Here is a 19,565-nt window from a genome sequence, read left to right as displayed (position 1 = left end):
GAAAATGGAAGGTCAGAATATTATTTAAATAGCAAATGATTGCAGCTTGCTGTTGTGCAGAAGGACTTGGGAGTGCTTGTGCATGAACAGAACGTTGGTTTGCAGATGCAGCAGGCCATCAAGCCGGCAAATGCAATGTTGACTTATTGCTGGAGGGATTGAATTTGGGAGCAGGGAGGTTATGCTGCAACTGGACAAGGTAATGGTGAGGTCGCATCTGGGGTACTGTGGTAGTCCTGGTCTCCTTAATTAAGGAGGATGGACTGGCTTTGGAGATGGTGCAGAGGAAGTTCACCAGGTTGATTCCAGAGATGAGGGGGTTGGCCTATGAAGAGAGATCGATAATTTCGAAGAATGAGAGGGGATCTTATAGAAATGTATAAAACTTTGAAAGGCATAGATAAGATAGAGGAAGGTAAGGTGTTTCCATGGGTGGAAGAGACCAGAACTAGGGGACAGAGCCTCAGATTCAGGGTAGTAGAATTAGGATGATGAGGAGGAACTGCTTTTCCCAGAGGGTGGAGAATCTATGGAATTCGCTACCTTAGAGGATATATTTAAGACAGGTTGGATAGATTTTTACATAGGGGACTGAAGGGATTATAGGGAAAAGGCAGGTAGGTGGAGATGAACCCATGATAAGGCCAGCCACGATCTCACTGAATGGTAGAGGAGGCTCGACAGGCCGGACGACTGACTCCTGATCCTATAGATTATGTTCTTATGATTGTAAGATTTGAGCTGTGTCTTCTCTTGATTTGATAGTTACTGAAAGTATCTAATTCATATCATTTTAAGATTCTTGTCTCACTTTGAATGTGGTTATTTATTGCAGATTAATATGCTCATGAATTTCAAACCAGGGCCAGATGAAGAGAGATGTCCTCTTCCAGATAAAGTGAGAGATGTATTGCTCCACTTCCACACTAAGCTTCTTTCCCACTGCGGTACGTGCATATACACTTTACATTGTCTGAAATGGAACCTTTCACACCTATTTTAAAAACTATAATCACATTTTATTTCAATATCGAACAAATTCTGAACATCTATAAGGTCTCCCCTTTGCCTTCAATGCTCCATGGAGAAAAGTCCCAGCCTCTCCTTATAAATCAATCTTACTAATCCCAATAACATTTTTGTGAATCTTTTCTTCGTTTTTAATGGTATCCTTCCTCTAGGTGTGTGTCCAAAACTGCACGTAGTACTCCCTGTGCAGTCTAATGAACATCCATTACAGTTGGACCATGATGTCCCTGCCCTTGTACTCAGTGCTTTGATCGATGAAGCAAGTCTACCAGAGTTGCCACTTTTCTGCAACCATATATTAGTCCCCCAAGTCTCTTTGTTCTACAATATTCTCTGACTCTCTACTATTATAAGTATTGGCCTGTTTTAACGTCCTAGAGTGCACCACTTCACTTTTCCAAATTCCATCTGCCATTCCTTGGCCCACTTCTCCATTATCATCTTGGTCCTGTTGTAATCTTAGATAATCTTCACTGTCCACCATCCCACCAATTTTGTTGTAATTTGGAAAATTACTAAATGTGTCGTGTGGGTTGTGGAGGGCCATGTGACCTCTGTCTGGAACCTAGTCGGAAGATGCATCATCTGCTAATCAGTGTTGGACACTGCTCACTCATTAGTGTTTGTACACCTGACCATTGGTCCCTTTAATCACCTCGTGATTTCCTGGGCTGGAAACTCCAGCTTACTGTACTATAAAGTCCATCACATGCAGGGGCTCTTTTGCTCTTCTGTTCTGAGCCTTGCTCCACTCCAGGCTGTGAACTGTGGAAAATGCTGAAGGAGTCATCAGTTAAGTGTGCACTTCATAGGGATTGGAGCTGTTGGTCAGCATTGGAGCCATCCCCAAGTTAGACAATGAACGGTGGATAGTGTATTGTAATCCCTGGTTGTTTTAAGTCTGTACACAGTTGCTCGTATTGGTAATGTTAAGTCCGATGTTACTGTGTTGTACCATCTTTGTATGAGTGGAAGCAGCCGCTCGTATTGGTAGTGTGTTCAGTCTGATGTTACTGTGTTGTACTATCTTTGTATGAGTGGAAGCAGCCGCTCGTATTGATAGTGTGTAAAGTCCGATGTTACTGTGTTGTACCATCTTTGTCTGAGTGGAAGCCGCCGCTCGTATTGGTAGTGTTCAGTCCAATGTGATTGATTAGAAAATACTAGTATGGGTTATCTCTGTTGTGATCCCCTTTATTAAAAGTCTTTTAATAAAGATCATTCCAGTGTTCAGCTTGTGTCCAGATTCATTGCTCTTTGATGCTAAATGCATTGTCATCTAAGTTAATATAGATGCCAAACCACAGTCCCAGAAATGATATCTGCAACCTATCTCTGGTCACAGGCCTCCAATCTGATCAACAACCCTCCACTACCACCCTGATTCTTACCATTAATCCAATTCTGTATCCATTTGGCCATCTCATGTGAGTCCCATGCGATTTGTTTTGGTCCGTGTCATATTATTTATTTAGTATTGCAAATCCAAGTTTTATTAGAAAATGAGACCTATAATTGGCAGTAAATTATTGTTTACTTTTCTGGTCATTAGTTGAACAGAATTTGTGATCTGTAACTTTTTGATCATCCCCAAATCTGGTGCTCCACGAGACTGCATACTCTGGCCTTCAACTCTACTTCTTGTACACTCACAACTGTATGGACAAATTCTGTTCTAACTCCATCAACAAGTTTGCAGATGGCATTGCCAGGTGGGCTGGATCTCAGTGACAAAATGAAGTGCAGGAAGGAGATAGAGCACTGAGCAGCATTGTGACAGGATGACAACTGCTCCCTTCATTGTCAGTGAAAGGAGCTGGTCATCGACTTCAGCAAACAGGACAAAAAAGATAGCATGTACCCTTGACTGTATTAATGGTACTAAGTGGAGAGGGTATAGAGCTTTGTTTTTAGGTGTAAATATCAACACCAGTTTGTCCCATTAATGCCACAGCCAATAAAGAACACTGGCATTTGCACTGAAAGCAAAAGAAATCTAGTACATCCCCAGTGTCTCTCACCAGTTTTTATAGATGAATCCTCAGAAAACATCCTGTCCAGCTGCATCACAACTTGATATGGGATCAGCTCTGCCCAAGACCTTGAATTGTGAACACAAATCAGGCATTCAGACCTTCCCACTCTGGTTGTACTCTCTTCTTCCCCCTCCTAAGATGCACGTTTAAAATTTGCACCGACATCAATCTACTGAGAAAAGCACTTGAGGGAGAGGGCCTAAGTGGGTTCTAAAACAAAAGTGTCTTTCACAAGAGATGAGCAGAGGATAGATGTGTGATTTTCCATAGCTACAGATTCGATATGGAGAAAATTGGTGGAATTGTGTTCAGAGTAAGACTGTATTCAACACTATCAAGCAGAGATTTACACTAATCTCATTTGATTTTCTCCATGTTCCCATTAATTCTCCCCATGTTGTACTGGAGGCAATTTACAATGGACAATTGACCAACTACACTACAGGAACCTGAAGGAAATCCAAGTGGTCACAGGAAAAACTTGCAAACTCCAGACAGCACCAAATGTCAGGGTTAAACCCGGGTCACTGGAGCTATGAGTTCATCAGCTTTACTTTTGCACCACTGTGCAGGGTATAGTTTAGTTGAGAAGGTGATGAAAATAGAAAATCCGATACTCTTACTAACCAAAATAAATACTTTGGCCGAGTAGCCTTGAGCAAAGTGAACACATTGGACTTGAATATTTTAACCAGATGAACCAAGCAGTGTCCAGGTAATTCCTGGTTGCTGATAAATGCAAGATTTAATTTATAGACAATAGGAGCTGGAGTAGGCCCTTTGACCCGTCGAGCCAGCACCGCCATTTTACAGATCATGGCTGATCACTACCATCAGTACCCCTTTCCAGCTTTATTGATATTGTACTTTAAACGTTAACGTGGTGAAGAGTGAAAGGAATGAATGATGCCATGGCTATTTTTATGCTGTTTATTTCTACCTCGTCTAAATTTGTTTCTTCTGATTTCTAAACATTTTTCAATAACTGAATATTACCACATATTTCAGCATGTGACGACCCTTGAAACACCCAAAAAGCACTAATAAAAAATTGTATACAGCTGATACAAAAATGAGATCTTAAATTCTACTCAAAAAACTGCTCGACGTATATTCGATTGTATAAGACAACCCTGAAGCACCTTCCTGGTGCTTCCCAATATCTCCCCACCTCTGCCATAACTCACCCAGACATTTTATAATTGTGGAACCTGAGGTCCCCGCTCCTGCCTGGGTGCCCCCCAAGCCGACAAGTAGTCATGGTTCCTGCACTGACCACACTTGGGCACTGAGGCGACTTCTTTGATGCAGACGGCACCACACCCAATGTTGAAAATGGAGTTGCCTTTCACTGACTCTGACTGCAGCTGATGCTGAAGACTTGGACCCAACTCCATTTGGCATCTTCTGGGCCAGAAGTAAAGGGTTTTTATTTTCCACTGTTATTGTAATCACTTACTTGTATAATTTACAGATTTGTTATTTGGTGATTGGGGTGTTGTTTCAAAGTTTGGGTGGTTGCTGGGAGGCCCAGACACCAGTCTCTGGCACGTTCCATGCAGAAAATTGGTGGTTGTCTTTTTTGCCCAATATATGATAAAACCATGAAATTCAGGCTGAAAATGGGGACCCATTTTATCTGAAGGTCGTCTTGTATGCCAAAATATATGGTATATCAAAAGTCCAAAATGGAACAATTTGAAGCTACAAATGAATTTACAAGCATTCCTGAGGCAAAACTATGTTATGTAACAGGCATTCAAATAGAAGAGGATGAAGAAGAGGAAGAAGAAGATGCTTCATTCAAAGGACGATTATTAAATCTCATTGAAAAAGTAAGAAACTTGAGGAAGAAGAAAGAGATCGAGGAATCACCATCTGACGAAGGTGACAAGACACCTAGTAAGTATTTTTTTTTTTTTTAAAAAGGCCTAAGAGTAGCTTTGAATTATGAAATTTAAAACAATTATTATAATAATTAATTTCTTGTTTTGTGACTGTAAACCCGTTGCTTCTATTTTAAAGAGGAGAGTCTAGTTTACAACATTATTCAAATAGTTCTGTGTTTCAATGGTTTGATGAATGGTCAATGCACAATTTGGAATAGATTACTATCAAGAAAGTTACCAAAATGTTGCTTCTTGCTAGTTAAATTGAATTCAAAAGTGAGGAGATTATGCTTCAGTTCAGAAGTGACACCACATCTGATGAAGTAAGTTATGCTAATATTTTGGAAGCAGTTCAGAGAAGATTTACTTTGGATTTTTCACTTCGAGTGGGCAGGTTACCATGTCAGGAAAGGATGAACAGATTTGGAGTTTAGAAGGGAGAAATTGTTTGATTGAAACATACAAAATACAGGTTTTGGAAGGGTGAATGTTTCCTCATTTGAGGAATCTAGAACTGGGGGTCATGATTTAAAAACAAGTTTTGCCCATTAGAGATACATTATACTATTTGTTTTCTCAGCATGGGGAATGGCTTCTAGTGGCTTTAAAGTAGGTGTAGAAATGAGATCTTTGGGTTTTAAAGGGAAGGTGGAAACAAACTGCAGTGAGTGTAAAGGAATCATGGGAATAGGAACCTAATGAGTTTAAAGGGAGTTTGGGAACACGGGCCAAGTGAATTTATAAGAATCGTGAGAAAAGGCCCAAATGATATCAAAGGTAGAATGGGAATGAATGAGCTTGGTGGTCAACCATCAGGATTTACAAAAGATGGGATACTGGATGATTAGAGATTTATTGTACAAGGCAAATGATCAGTGATTTTTATTGGTGTCATGTATTGTGGCATTGTTACTTGGCCAATTTTATCAAAGATCTGGTTTAAACTCCTGGAATAATCAAAATGACTGGAAGATATTTGTTCATGTTTTTTAAAAAAAAAAGTCTATTTTTGTTTGCAAAGAGCTGAAATAAACAAAGTGAAATGTATTGTAGATAGGCCTATTGGGTTGAATGATGACAATGAGATTTGGACAAAGTGTAGTGGAGTATTGTCTTCCCCCTTCGGGAGAATTCTCGGAGGAGAACACAGCATTGATGAAGAGTTATGATTTTCTCCCATTGATGCTGTTGAGTTCCTCCAGATTCCAACATCTGCAGCCTCCCTTATCATGAGAATAAAACAGCTTAATTTGTTGTCTAACCATTGAAATTTAGGTCAGCTTGGATTTCAAACATGCATTTATTTTAAATCATGAACTTTCACTAATTGATATTGATGGGAATTTGACCTTAGCAAAGCTCATTGGCAGGGTTCCCCCCCTCAACTCTTGGGGAAGGCAATATCAGATCTTGTTGATTAATCATAATTATCTTCATTGTAATTCTTGAAAGCAATTAGTTAACTTGGTAATAATTCAGAATGGAGATGGAATCTTAAATATCATATCCTGTACGTTTATGTGTGCACGATTTATACTGTCAGCTGGATGAACATAGGAGTATAGTGCAAAATGTTCAGTCAACCAAGATGCTGCATCAGAGACAGTCCCATCGAGCTCAAATTGCAGCTGCCTGGGTCATTCCAGGCGTAAGAAATGGATCTGCTGTTTCAAAGGCTCAGCTGCCTGAAGTCCTTCTACGGTAAACCAATTTGGAATGTATTTGAATGGGCTCTAGATTGTATAAATAGCACTTCTGCTGTCAGCATTGTTTTCGATGATGAGAAAAAAAATCACAATAATGGAGCATACGAGCTTTCATAGTTTTCTATCCACATTTAATTCTGCATCAGCATATTAAAGGGTACCTGAAACTTGAGCCTAGAAATGTTAGCATATTTATTAAAAGCCACAAGATGTGTACAAATGTGATGTAGAATGCAGAAGGGGGTGGTAAGTAAAGATTTTTAGATTGGAGACTGGCATTAGGAAAGAATTGCGGTGGAGAAAAGGGTAAAATCAGGCAGACATGTGAATAAGAAAATGGGGAGCACAGGCTAGCAGGTGAAGGTTGTTCCAGATGGGAGAGGGAAGAAGAACAGAACATGGCCCAGTTCACAGCACAGTACAGGCCTTTTGGCTTTCGATGTTGTGCCAACTTGTATATTCCTACAAAAAAAAGTACAAAACCCTCCTACCTCATAACCCTCCATTTTGAATTCATCCATGTGCCTGTCTAAGAGTCTCTTAAATACCCCTAATTTTTCAGCCTCCACCACCACTAGACACCTACAACTGTTTTTTTAAACTTACCCATGGTGATTTCCCCTAAATACCTCAAGATGCATGACGTGATAGGTCCAAGCGCCAGCATGGTTTCATGAAGGGAAGATCCTGCCTGACCAACTCACTGGAATTTTTTGAGGAAATCTCAAGTAGGATATGGATGTTATGTAATTGGTTTTTCAAAAGGTCTTCGATAAGGTGCTGCATAAGAAGCTGCTTAGTAAGATGAGAGCCCATGGAATTGCAGGAAAGGTATTAGAGTGGGTGGAGCATTGGCCGATAGGCAGAAAGCAAACAGTGGTTCTATTGGTTGCAGTTACTAGTGATGTTCCACAGGAGTTCATGTCGGGGCCACTTTTGTTTACAGTGTATATCGATGATTTAGTTTATAGATTAAATGATTTTGTGGCAAAGTTTGCAGATGACACCAAGATAGGTGGAGGAGACAGAAGTGTTGAAGAAACCAAAAGGTTGCAGAGAGACTTGGACAAATAAAGGGCAGATGAGATACAATGTTGAGAAATGCAAGATTGTACATTTTGGAAGAAGAAATAAATAGGCAGATTATTATTTTGATGAGGAGAAAATTCAAGGTTCGAAAGTGCATAGGGACTTGGGAGTCCTTGTGCAGGATACCCTGAAGGTTAACTGGCAGGTTGGATTGGCATTCATTTCAAGAGGAATAGTATAAGAATAAAGAGGTGTTGATGAGGCTCTATGATTATCCAACTGCACAAAAACCAACAAGGTCGGGTCAGATACAGCAATGAGCTCTCTGAACCCTTCTCCATTAACAATGGCGTGAAGCAAGGCTGTGTTCTCGCACCAACCCTCTTTTCAATCTTCTTCAGCATGATGCTGAACCAAGCCATGAAAGACCCCAACAATGAAGACGCTGTTTACATCCGGTACCGCACGGATGGCAGTCTCTTCAATCTGAGGCGCCTGCAAGCTCACACCAAGAGCAACTTGTCCGTGAACTACTCTTTGCAGATGATGCCGCTTTAGTTGCCCATTCAGAGCCAGCTCTTCAGCGCTTGACGTCCTGCTTTGCGGAAACTGCCAAAATGTTTGGCCTGGAAGTCAGCCTGAAGAAAACTGAGGTCCTCCATCAGCCAGCTCCCCACCATGACTACCAGCCCCCCCACATCTCCATCGGGCACACAAAACTCAAAACGGTCAACCAGTTTACCTATCTCGGCTGCACCATTTCATCAGATGCAAGGATCGACAATGAGATAGACAACAGACTCGCCAAGGCAAATAGCGCCTTTGGAAGACTACACAAAAGAGTCTGGAAAAACAACCAACTGAAAAACCTCACAAAGATAAGCGTATACAGAGCCGTTGTCATACCCACACTCCTGTTGGGCTCCGAATCATGGGTCCTCTACCGGCACCACCTACGGCTCCTAGAACGCTTCCACCAGCGTTGTCTCCGCTCCATCCTCAACATCCATTGGAGCGCTCACACCCCTAACGTCGAGGTACTCGAGATGGCAGAGGTCGACAGCATCGAGTCCACGCTGCTGAAGATCCAGCTGCGCTGGATGGGTCACGTCTCCAGAATGGAGGACCATCGCCTTCCCAAGATCGTATTATATGGCGAGCTCTCCACTGGCCACCGTGACAGAGGTGCACCAAAGAAAAGGTACAAGGACTGCCTAAAGAAATCTCTTGGTGCCTGCCACATTGACCACCGCCAGTGGGCTGATAACGCCTCAAACCGTGCATCTTGGCGCCTCACAGTTTGGCGGGCAGCAGCCTCCTTTGAAGAAGACCGCAGAGCCCACCTCTCTGACAAAAGGCAAAGGAGGAAAAACCCAACACCCAACCCCAACCAACCAATTTTCCCTTGCAACCGCTGCAATCGTGTCTGCCTGTCCCGCATCGGACTGGTCAGCCACAAACGAGCCTGCAGCTGACGTGGACTTTTTACCCCCTCCATAAATCTTCGTCCGCGAAGCCAAGCCAAAGAAGATGGGGCCCTGGTGAGACCTCTTTTGGAGAATGGTGTGCAGTTTTGGACCCCTTAGAAAGGATATACTGATACTGGAGAGAGAGTTCAGAAAGATTAGTGAGGATGATTCCTGGATCACAAGGGCTCACATTTGAAGAGCGTTGATCAGCTCTGAGACTGTATTCATTGGAGTAAAGAAGAATGAGAGAGGATCTTATAGAAATATTTCGAACGCTGAAAGGATTAGACAAAGTAGATGTGAATAAGATGTTTCCCTTGGTGGGTGAATCCAGGAGAAGAGGGCACAGTCTTAAAATTTGAGGGTATTCATTTAAAACAGAGATGAGAAGAAATTTCTTGAACCAGAGGGTCATGAATTTGTGGAATTTGTTGCCACATACAGCTGTGGAAGGGGATTTGAAGAGGAGATTGATGGGTATCTAATTAGTCAGGGTATCAAGGGATATGGGGAAAAGGCTAGAAATTTGAATTAGATGTGAGAACGGTTCAGCTCAGGGTGAAGAGGTGGAGCAGGCTCAGTGGGCTGAATGGCCTACTTCTGTTCCTTTATCTTATGATCTTGTGAAGAACCTATCAGGTAGCATCTGAGGAGAGAGAAAATACTGAATGTTTCAAGAGAATAACCTGGTGAATGCTTCCAAATTTTTTAGTCATTGGGTTGCATGTTTGCATTGTACTCCGTCCGCTACAATGACTTCAATAGTAATGAATTTTATAAGCAGTTAAACACACGCGTTACCCTTGTCATCTCAAAGCACCCTCTTATTCTGTGGCTGCAACTGGGATGATTTTAAAAATACTGGTTATTTTTCATGCTGTGAAGGATTAATAAAAGGGCTTGATGAAGAGCTCAGACTTTCATTTGTTTGATCAGCTGAGTGTTTATCCAGTAGGGTGTTTTTACTGTGAATGAGCAGTTTGGCAAGTATGAAGCGATGAACAAGGCCCTGTTTGCATTTGTCAAAACCGACTCCTGATTCATCATGCTACTTACCAATGATCCAGATCAAATTTTTGAGAGGAACCTGTTAGAAATGATGGTATCAACAGTTATTCAGAACTTCAGTAGAAATGCTTCACCCTAAAATTAATGAACTTCAGGAGAACAGATTTATGAAATCTGATGGCACATGCGGATGAAATTTAAGGAGAGAAGTAACTTTGTTGTTGCAGTTGGTGGTTGTCACATTGAGTACCTCATTGCCAGCTTTTGGAACTGGACTGCGACGGCTGAATCTGTCATTACATGGGTTTTAAATTTATAAATGATAGAAATAATTTTATAGATTGAACAACAATGCAGTAGTTGATAAGAGCATAATCAATGAAAGTCGGAAGATATTATGAGGTTCATTGTGCCCGCTCAGTCATTCAGTCAGGATTGGCTGATCTTTTATCATGTTATCACTTTGCTCTGTTAATCCTATATGTCTTGATTGTTTTTATAACTATTTTTTAAAAAATTAACATTTCTTAAGTGCCCTCATTGACTCAGTCTTCCCAGACTAATCCCATGATTAGAGAATTCCAAAGATGTACAACCTGCTCGGTGAACAGGTTCTTGAATTTCGATCTTAAATGGCCAGCCCCTTTTTTGAGAATTGTAACCTCTGGTTCTAAACACTACTGCTGGGTAAGACATTGTTCTGATATATATATAATAGGAGATCATAGGAGATATATATATATATATATATATATATATATCCTGCCAAGCACTCTGAAAATTTTGAATACTTTAATGATATCTTCCCCTCATTGTTCTAGACCAATGGTTTTTAAACTGCCCCCTTCAACTCGCATTTCACCCTAAGTAATCCCTAGGCCATCGGTGCTCTGTGATTGATAAGGGGTTGCTTAAGATGGGATGTGAATGGGAAGGGAAGGTTGAGAATCACTGCTCTAGACCCAATTGTTACTGAACTATTTTGCTTGAGAAAAATTGTAATTGGCCCATTTCTTTTTGGAGTTCTGAAACTGTGCACCTAACGAGTCCATTAGGTCTAATTAAAGCAATGGTTTTCAATTTTTCTTTCCACTCCCATTCCACCTTAACCAATCCCTATGCCATAAGGGTTCTGTAATTAGTAAGGGACTGCTTAAGGTGGAATGTGAGCTTAGGGGGGCAGTTTGAAAACCATTAGTCTAGACCATGAAAGAGTAAGGCCAAGTCTATTTATTTTACCTCAGGAAAATTCTTCTTCACCCACCCCACACCTGCATCAGGTAAACATTTGTGGCTCCCTTTATCACAAGTCTCTTCTTTCTTCGATTATGGAGCTGAAACATGTAGCAGTATTCCACACACAATCTCATCAGGTCTGTATGTAATCGCAGCTGAACGAGTTGCTTGCTCTTGAAGGAAACTCCCAGTTTCTCTGATGCATCTCTTCAGACAGTGGCCAATGACGAGAGGAACTGCGTCATCACGGTTGAGATGTGATGTTAGAGAGCCTCTTAGATACACTTCTGTGCACAACCTCCTGCTCCAGTATTCGATGATCTCTGACCTGATGCATGTGAGGCAACCATATGATCCGGGAGTCTTGATCCTGTCTCTTCTCTTCACCAATGAATCCCCTATCACTATTGCTCTCCTTTCTTCTCTTCCCTTCTGAGTCACAGAACCCGTGCCAGAGAACTTCAATAACTTCCTCATCATCAGACCCCAATCAGTAAGGATCAGCTGCACCAATGCCATGTTGCCCATTAACATGGCTGCATACTGATAGTCCCCTGTTAACACAAAAATGGGGAGCCAATCAGCAAGTCACACGGCATTTTTTATGAGCAGGGGTAAAGGTACATGACCAATGTTTCGGGCCTGAGCAAAAAGCAGCCAAGTGCCCAAATAAAATAGTGGAAATGATGAGTCGGATACAAAATGGAGATTGAGAACATGGTTGAGTGGTGCCAGAACAGCATCATGCTCTCAATGTCATCCAGATCAAGCAGCTTATTGTCGATTTTAGGAGGGAGAGGTCAAGGGGCCACACACCGGTCTGCCTTTGAGGCAGAGTTGGAGTCATCAGGATCTTCCAGTTTCTGGGTCCAGATTTCCGAAGACCTTTTCAGTAGCCAGCACATAGAGTCAACAGTGAAGAAGGCATGCTAACATCTTTACTTTCTAAGGAATTGAGGAGATTTAGCATATAACAGGATACTCTGATCCAACTAATACACATACACTGTGGAAAGTATACTGACTGGTTGAATCACAGCCTGGTTTGGGCATTAAAGGAAGAATTTTGATGGACATGTTTATGACAATAAGCATTATCATTATTACTGCTCTTCCTACTGATATTCTGTCACCATCTTCCTCCTTGGGAAAGATTACTCTACATGTCAGCAATGCACAATGTGCACATCTCTTTATATTTTTTTAAAAAGTGGCAGGGCCGGAGCTGTAACAGAAGCGCTGCCGATGATACAAACCTGCGACAGCGGGGAACTGAGACGCAGTGCTGCTCCAAAGGGTTCAGCGGCCCAGTTCTCATGATGATGGCTTCATACAGGCTTTAAATGGCCTATTAGTCAACAGTGTTTGTAAGTTAAACCCTGCAACCATGGAGGTCTGTGCCCAAGATGGCAGCACCCATGTTTGTCAGTGACCTCGTGGAGTTGCAATTCTGGGGAGCTGCAGACTGATGCAGGACACCAGAAGCACAAGAATGTCAGGGGTTCCATACAAGCTCTGGGCTACTGGAGATTGGCTCATTGGAATTAGATATAGAAGCCGGGATTCAAGAGGGTGCCTGAGTAAGAAGACATTGAATGCTGAAGGCTTCCTTATGGTGTCAGGTTTGGGTCTTGAGCTCACGTTGCTGATGAATCGAAAAAGAGTCTGTGCAGCTGCAGAGGCTGTGGGAGCAATGGAGGTGCATCCACGGCCACTCTCGCTGGAGGTGCATCCACGGCCACTCTCGCTGGAGGTGCATCCACGGCCACTCTCGCTGGAGGTGCATCCACGGCCACTCTCGCTGGAGGTGCATCCACGGCCACTCTCGCTGGAGGTGCATCCACGGCCACTCTCGCTGGAGGTGCATCCACGGCCACTCTCGCTGGAGGTGCATCCACGGCCACTCTCGCTGGAGGTGCATCCACGGCCACTCTCGCTGGAGGTGCATCCACGGCCACTCTCGCTGGAGGTGCATCCACGGCCACTCTCGCTGGAGGTGCATCCACGGCCACTCTCGCTGGAGGTGCATCCACGGCCACTCTCAGTGACTCTGTAGGGACGCTATTGCTTCTTACTGTAAGGGGAGCTGGGCGACACTAATGGCAACTGTCTTACGGCAGGCAGAAGGCAATTTAGTATAATATTTCATGTTCTGTACTATTATATGACAATAAAAGAATTTTGAATCTTGCATCTTTTTGGTTGCTAATCAGCCCTGTTCCTCTCATGACCTACTTAACTAAAGAAAACTCTCTTGGGTACACTTTGTTAACTGCTATGCTATTCTTATATTCTCTCTTTGCCTGTCCTATTTTTCCATTCAGTCATCTTTTTGTTTCTAACATTCAATTTGGTTCTTACTTGAATTATCTAGCTGACATATTGCGCAATTCTTTATTTTGCATTTTCTTCATTTCTTGAAAAAAGCTTAGTTTATCGGTGCCCTTTTTTAATCCCTTTCTTAAAGATGATTTGATTAATGAAAAACAGAAGTATATCAGTGTAGAGCACTGAAAATAGGAAAGGTCCTTCAGGAGTGTTGAGTCCGTGGAGGTTTTTAAAAAAAAAATCATGATATAAATGAGCCATGGAATGCCACTGGCAAATGGGATGATGGAAAATCCCAGGACATTTTAAGAAGTATTTTAAAATCGAGAGGTAACTAGAGAAAGAGTAGGACCCATTAAGGATAAGAGACTATCTGCATGTGGAACCAGATGACATAACCCAACTTTCTCCTCACCCACCCCACCACGTTTGGAGAGCTATCTCCGTATGTCAAAGCTTACATGGTTGCTGTCATTTATTCCACATGATCTACCAGAATTTGACCACCCAAAGTGCATGACCTCACACTTCTCTCCAATAAATCACAGTTAAACAAGAAATTCTGTAGATGCTAGGGTTTAATGCAATATACAATCATACTGTTAAACCAAGGCCACCTGCAAATTGGAGGAATAACACCTTGTATGTCTCCCTTTCTCCAACTCCTTTCAGAGAGCTGTCTTTCTTAGCCCTTTGTCCTCTCCCTCATTCACTTCAGTTTCTTTCTGTCCTGTAACCACCAATACCTGTCATGTCGGCTTGAGTTCCTCCTCATCTCTCGTACCCCCTCCCCCACCTTTTTATTTGGGCATCTACCTGTTTTTTTCCAGATTCCTGATGAAATTTTATTGCCTTTTACTTCCTATGAATGCTGTGTGACCTGCTGAGTTTTTCCAGCACTTTTGCGTATTCAATTATATTTGGCCCACAACTTTGCCTAACTTTTCTGCTGATCCATGTACCACTGTGCCCTTGGGCAACTTTCTTGCTAGCCATGGCTCCACCAATTTTCATTTTGTCTGCAGACTTAACTAATCAGACTCTACAATCACATGCCTGTCACATATTACAAAAAACAATGGTTCCAGCACCAATTCCTATAGTACACTTGTTACAGATTTCCAATCAGAGAAACACCATGTCTTTTCTGTCCATCAACAATTTTTACAGGTTCAGCATCAAGAGTATACTTACTGGATGCAGCATATCATGGAATGGGAGTTGCTCTAGTCAAGAGCAGAAAAAAAACTATAGAAGGTAGTGTATGTAACGGAGAACATAATTTAGACAAACAGCACAGTAACAAGCCATTTCGGCTCATGGGTCCAATGAAAACCCCTTCCTTCCATGGACTCGATCTGCACCCCCCGCAGCCTAATAAAGGCAGCCAACTTGTTGAAAATCTCATCTCCCACACTCCCTTTTCCCTCTTCCCATCGGGGAGAAGGCTTAAGACTGTGAAAGCGTGCAGCAACAGGCATGAAGATAGAGATGTTTCTTCCTCACAGCTGTCAAGCTCCCTAATGAACCCCATAACAGTCCTCTCATACTGCCCTTGCTGCAAATTGAGCTTCCTTCTCCAAGTAATCCTCTACCCTGTCAATTGTGCTTTATACATGGTTGTAGGAATGTTAGAGATCATCTGTGGGCTCTTCGCTATTTTGTGGCAAATAAACAAACAAGTCCACCACTCCTCTCTGTCTCCTTCACCCAGCCAGTCTTTGATCCAGTTTGCCAACATGCTTTGTGTCCCTGGTTCCTTAAATTTGTGGTCCAATCCTGCAGTAAAGCCTTGCTCAAGTACTTGTGCGCAATGTCTGGAATGCCACCCTCATCAATTTTCTCAGTTATCTCCTCAAAAAAAACTCTTATCAGATTGTGAGATGTGATCTCCATTGTGCATTATTCTGACTTTCTTGATCAATCCTTCCCTTTCCAAGTGGACACAAAGCTTGTCCCTCCGATTCTTCTTCAATTTGCCTGCACTTGTGCAAAGCTTACCAGCCTGAAATTTCAAGACTTATTCCTTGTTCAAAAAGGGTAGCATCATACAATTCAAAATCCAGGGGAGTAGCTATATTAGTCAACAAAAATCTACCAATCAGCATAAAAGGAATACTAACAGATCCAGCAGGTAGATATGTACGACAAAGTGCCAGATTTATTCTGAATTTTGGAATGGACTAAGCATCGATGCACCTACAAAGAAGATCAACTATTCATGCAGAACATCTTCCTCAAGATGGCAGATTCACAGGGACAGATCTGGCTCGGAGGGGATTTCAACTTCAACCTGGACCCAATGATGGACGAAACTGGGAAGACAATTAACAATCAGAATAAAGCAACTCAATTTACACTAAAAGCAAAGGAGGCTGTGAAACTAATCGATATATGGAGGAAACAACACCAAAAAGAGAGAGAATAGACAGAAGACCTATTCAAGAATTGACATGTTTTTGTTATCAGCACAGATCCAAGGAAGAGTTTAAAAAATGGAGTATAAAACAAGATTATCAGATCACTCTCCCCTGTTATTAACAATTGAATTAAAGGATGCCCCACCAAAGACATATAGATGGAGACGAAATCGTACACTGTTAAAAAGACAAGATTTCAAAGAATATATTGAACAACAAATTAAAATAGACTTCGAGATAAATATGGAATCCATAAAAGATAAATTCATTTTATGGGACGCAATGAAGACCTTTATTAGAGGACAAATAATTAGCTATACGACTAAAATTAAAAAGGAATATAATCGGGAAGTAGAAGAGTTGGAAAAAGAGATAACAATCATAGAAAAGGAATTAGCAGAAAGAGAAAAAGAAAGAACTGATGGAGAAAAAATTAAAATATGAAACATTACAAACATATAAAGTATAGAAAAATATAATGAACTGGGAGAGAAAACACACAAAATATTGGCCTGGCAACTTAGAACAGAAGTTATGTAGAGGAACAATGAGGAACATGATAAATAGTAGATTATGTATGATTCAATATAACTGGCTACACAAATTATATATTAAATTAAAAGATTGGGACCCAACAGCATTGGAGAGATGTTTTCGTTACAAACAAGAGATTGGATCAATATTACATGCAATTTGGACATGCTCAAAAGTAAAAACTTTCTGGAAAGATCTAAACCTAATATTAAACAAAATCACAAAAAAATAATATACCAAAAGATCCAAAAAAAATTCTGTTAAATAATAAAAGACAAAAAATTAGGACAGCGCGAGCTGTGGCCGAAAAATGTATTATTGAAAACAAATCTTCAAATACAAGAGTGGTAAACAGAAATAAACTTAGAAAAAATCACATACCATCTGAAAGACAAGTGTACATTATTCGCACAAATTTGGGAACCGTACACACGTCGGAGAACGTTGACCACAAACCTCCATCTAGTAAAACAACATTTACAAGCACAATAAGATCTAAATATGTGAAAGTAGATAAAACAACTTTTTTCTTTTTCTGGTTATTTCTTTGTTTTAAGTGTTTTATCATTTATTGATTTTTGATGAGGGTGGGGAAGGGGAAAGAGGAAGTGGGGGGAAAAGAAAAATTCTCACTAGGTATATATTGTTGATGATCATTTGTGGATGTTGTTATTGATATGACTCCTCGTGCAAAAATTTAAAAAAGGTAGAGGTGGATACAAGTTGAGCTTTTCTCCAATCTTCTGGAAGCTCACATTGGTCCATTTATTTACATGGATTCTAGGATGATCCTTGTCTTTCTCATTGACCTTCCCTCTGCTTTGCCATTTGTGGTGATATTTCTTGCTGTGTTTCTTTCCTGAAACTCTCCCTCATTGTTCAACATATTTTACTGCCATATTTAAAATGCCTTTTTTAAAAAATAAACCAGAAAGGCGCGACATGGTTGGTGTAGCGGTTAGTGCAATGCCTTTACAGTGCTACCAATCAGGACCTGAGTTCAAATTCCCACTGTAAGGAGTTTGTACATTCTCCCTGTATCTGTGTGGGTTTTCCCAGGGATTCCGGTTTCCTCCCATCAAACGAAATGTACTGGAGGCATGGACTCATGGGCTGAAATGGCCTGTTACCGTGCTGCATGTCTAAATTTTTTTACAGCAACACGTAGAGGTATCAACTAGAGAAGGAGAATGTTGCATCTATTGTTGGGGAATTAGATAGGTAAGGTGACAGAGGTTCGTGTTGGGGAGCACTTTGGGTCCAGTAATCATGGTGCCATTAGCTTCAACGTAATTATGGAAAGGGATAGGTTAGGGCCTAGGGTTCAGGTTTTCGAGAGGAAAAAAGCTAGATTTGAGGAGATACAAATGGATTTACAAGGAGTGGATTTTATGGGCAGGATGTAGTAGAGAAATGGAGGTCTTTTAAAGGTGAGATTTTGAGGGTGCAAAATCTTTGTTCCTGTTCAGTTAAAAGGCAGAGTCTAAAGTTTGAGAGAGCTGTGGTTTTCAAGGGATATTGGAAACTTGGTTCGATAAAAGAGGAAGATCTACAATAAGAAGTGATGTTGAGACTGTTCAAGGCATTGGTGGGGCCAAATTTAGAATACTGTGTGCAGTTCTGGTCACTGAATTATAGGAAGGATATCAACAAGGTAGAGAGAGTGCAGAGAAGACACGAAAATGTTATCTGGGTTTCAGAATCTAGATTACAAAGAAAGATTGAGCAAATTACGTCTTTATTCTTTGGATCATAGAAGTTTAAGAGGGGATTTGATAGAGGTATTTAAATTATGAGATGGATTGATAGAGTTGATGTGGATAGGTTTTTTCCGTTGAGCCCACCGCCAGTGGGCTGATATCGCCTCAAACCGTGCATCTTGGCGCCTCACAGTTCGGCAGGCAGCAACCTCCTTTGAAGAAGACCGCAGAGCCCACCTCACTGACAAAAGGCAAAGGAGGAAAAACCCAACCCCAACCCACCAATTTTCCCCTGCAACCGCTGCAACCGTGTCTGCCTGTCCCGCATCGGACTTGTCAGCCACAAACGAGCCTGCAGCTGACGTGGACTTTTACCCCCTCCATAAATCTTCGTCCGCGAAGCCAAGCCAAAGAAGAAGACAGGGCAAACATTTTACACAGAGTGGGGGTGCCTGGAATGGGCTGCCAGTGATAGTGGTGGAAGTAGATACAATAATAATAGTTGACGGTTGTGGATAGGCCCATGAATATGAAGGGGAGAGCTATCTTGAGGTACAAGCAGCAGAGTTTAGGTTTGATTTAGACCTCATGTTTGGCACAGACACAGGAATTAAGGGCCTGTTCCTGTGCTGCACGGTTCTATAACAGTGATCTTCCTTCCTGTTATGTTACCAATGTATACTATAACAGTCCACACTCTTTCAACATCTCCATAATGTTATTTACCCTGGTCAATATTCCATTTACATGTTTATATTTAGAACTGCTTATACATTGCAACTCCAATTATCCAAAATGGTCGGGACTGGGCCCATTTTGGATTAACAGTTTTTTCAGAGAATTGGTCATTGAACAATGTTCAAACAGCTCAGTAGCAACAGCAAATCACTTGTGACACTGTTTAAACAACAACAAACAACAAGATAAGGCTTTTTAAGCATTAAAATAAGGTTTAATTTTCACCCAAAAAAATGTTGGCCACCGCTTATCACCGATACCTCCCAACTGAGATTCCGCTGCTGTCGGGAGCCCGACGTCTCTGGTCAGTTCAGCTAAATGAGGAGTTTGGATAATCGGACCTCACCTGTACTTAATTTTCCCCTGTTCTTTTTAATCATTTTCTCTTCTGATTATTTGGTAATATGGAAAAAGGAAAAGTTTTCAATACTACTGAGGTAGTT

At 41.4% G+C, this 19,565-nt stretch overlaps 1 protein-coding gene across 11 annotated transcripts in view; it reads left to right on the top strand.

Annotated features, from left to right (window-relative positions):
* The window catches only part of LOC138748799 (ryanodine receptor 1-like), a 394,433-nt gene that overhangs the window by 135,848 nt on the left and 239,020 nt on the right, over nt 1–19,565 (top strand). For all 11 annotated transcript variants that reach the window (XM_069909562.1, XM_069909560.1, XM_069909558.1 and 8 more), the window contains 2 exons: nt 836–947; nt 4,821–4,967. In XM_069909562.1, coding sequence (XP_069765663.1) covers nt 836–947; nt 4,821–4,967 — 259 coding nt within the window. The remainder of the gene's footprint in view (nt 1–835; nt 948–4,820; nt 4,968–19,565) is intronic.

This window comes from Narcine bancroftii, chromosome 13 (assembly GCF_036971445.1).
Source record: "Narcine bancroftii isolate sNarBan1 chromosome 13, sNarBan1.hap1, whole genome shotgun sequence".
Classification (NCBI taxonomy): domain Eukaryota; kingdom Metazoa; phylum Chordata; class Chondrichthyes; order Torpediniformes; family Narcinidae; genus Narcine; species Narcine bancroftii.
This window is presented reverse-complemented; position numbering and strand designations above follow the sequence as displayed.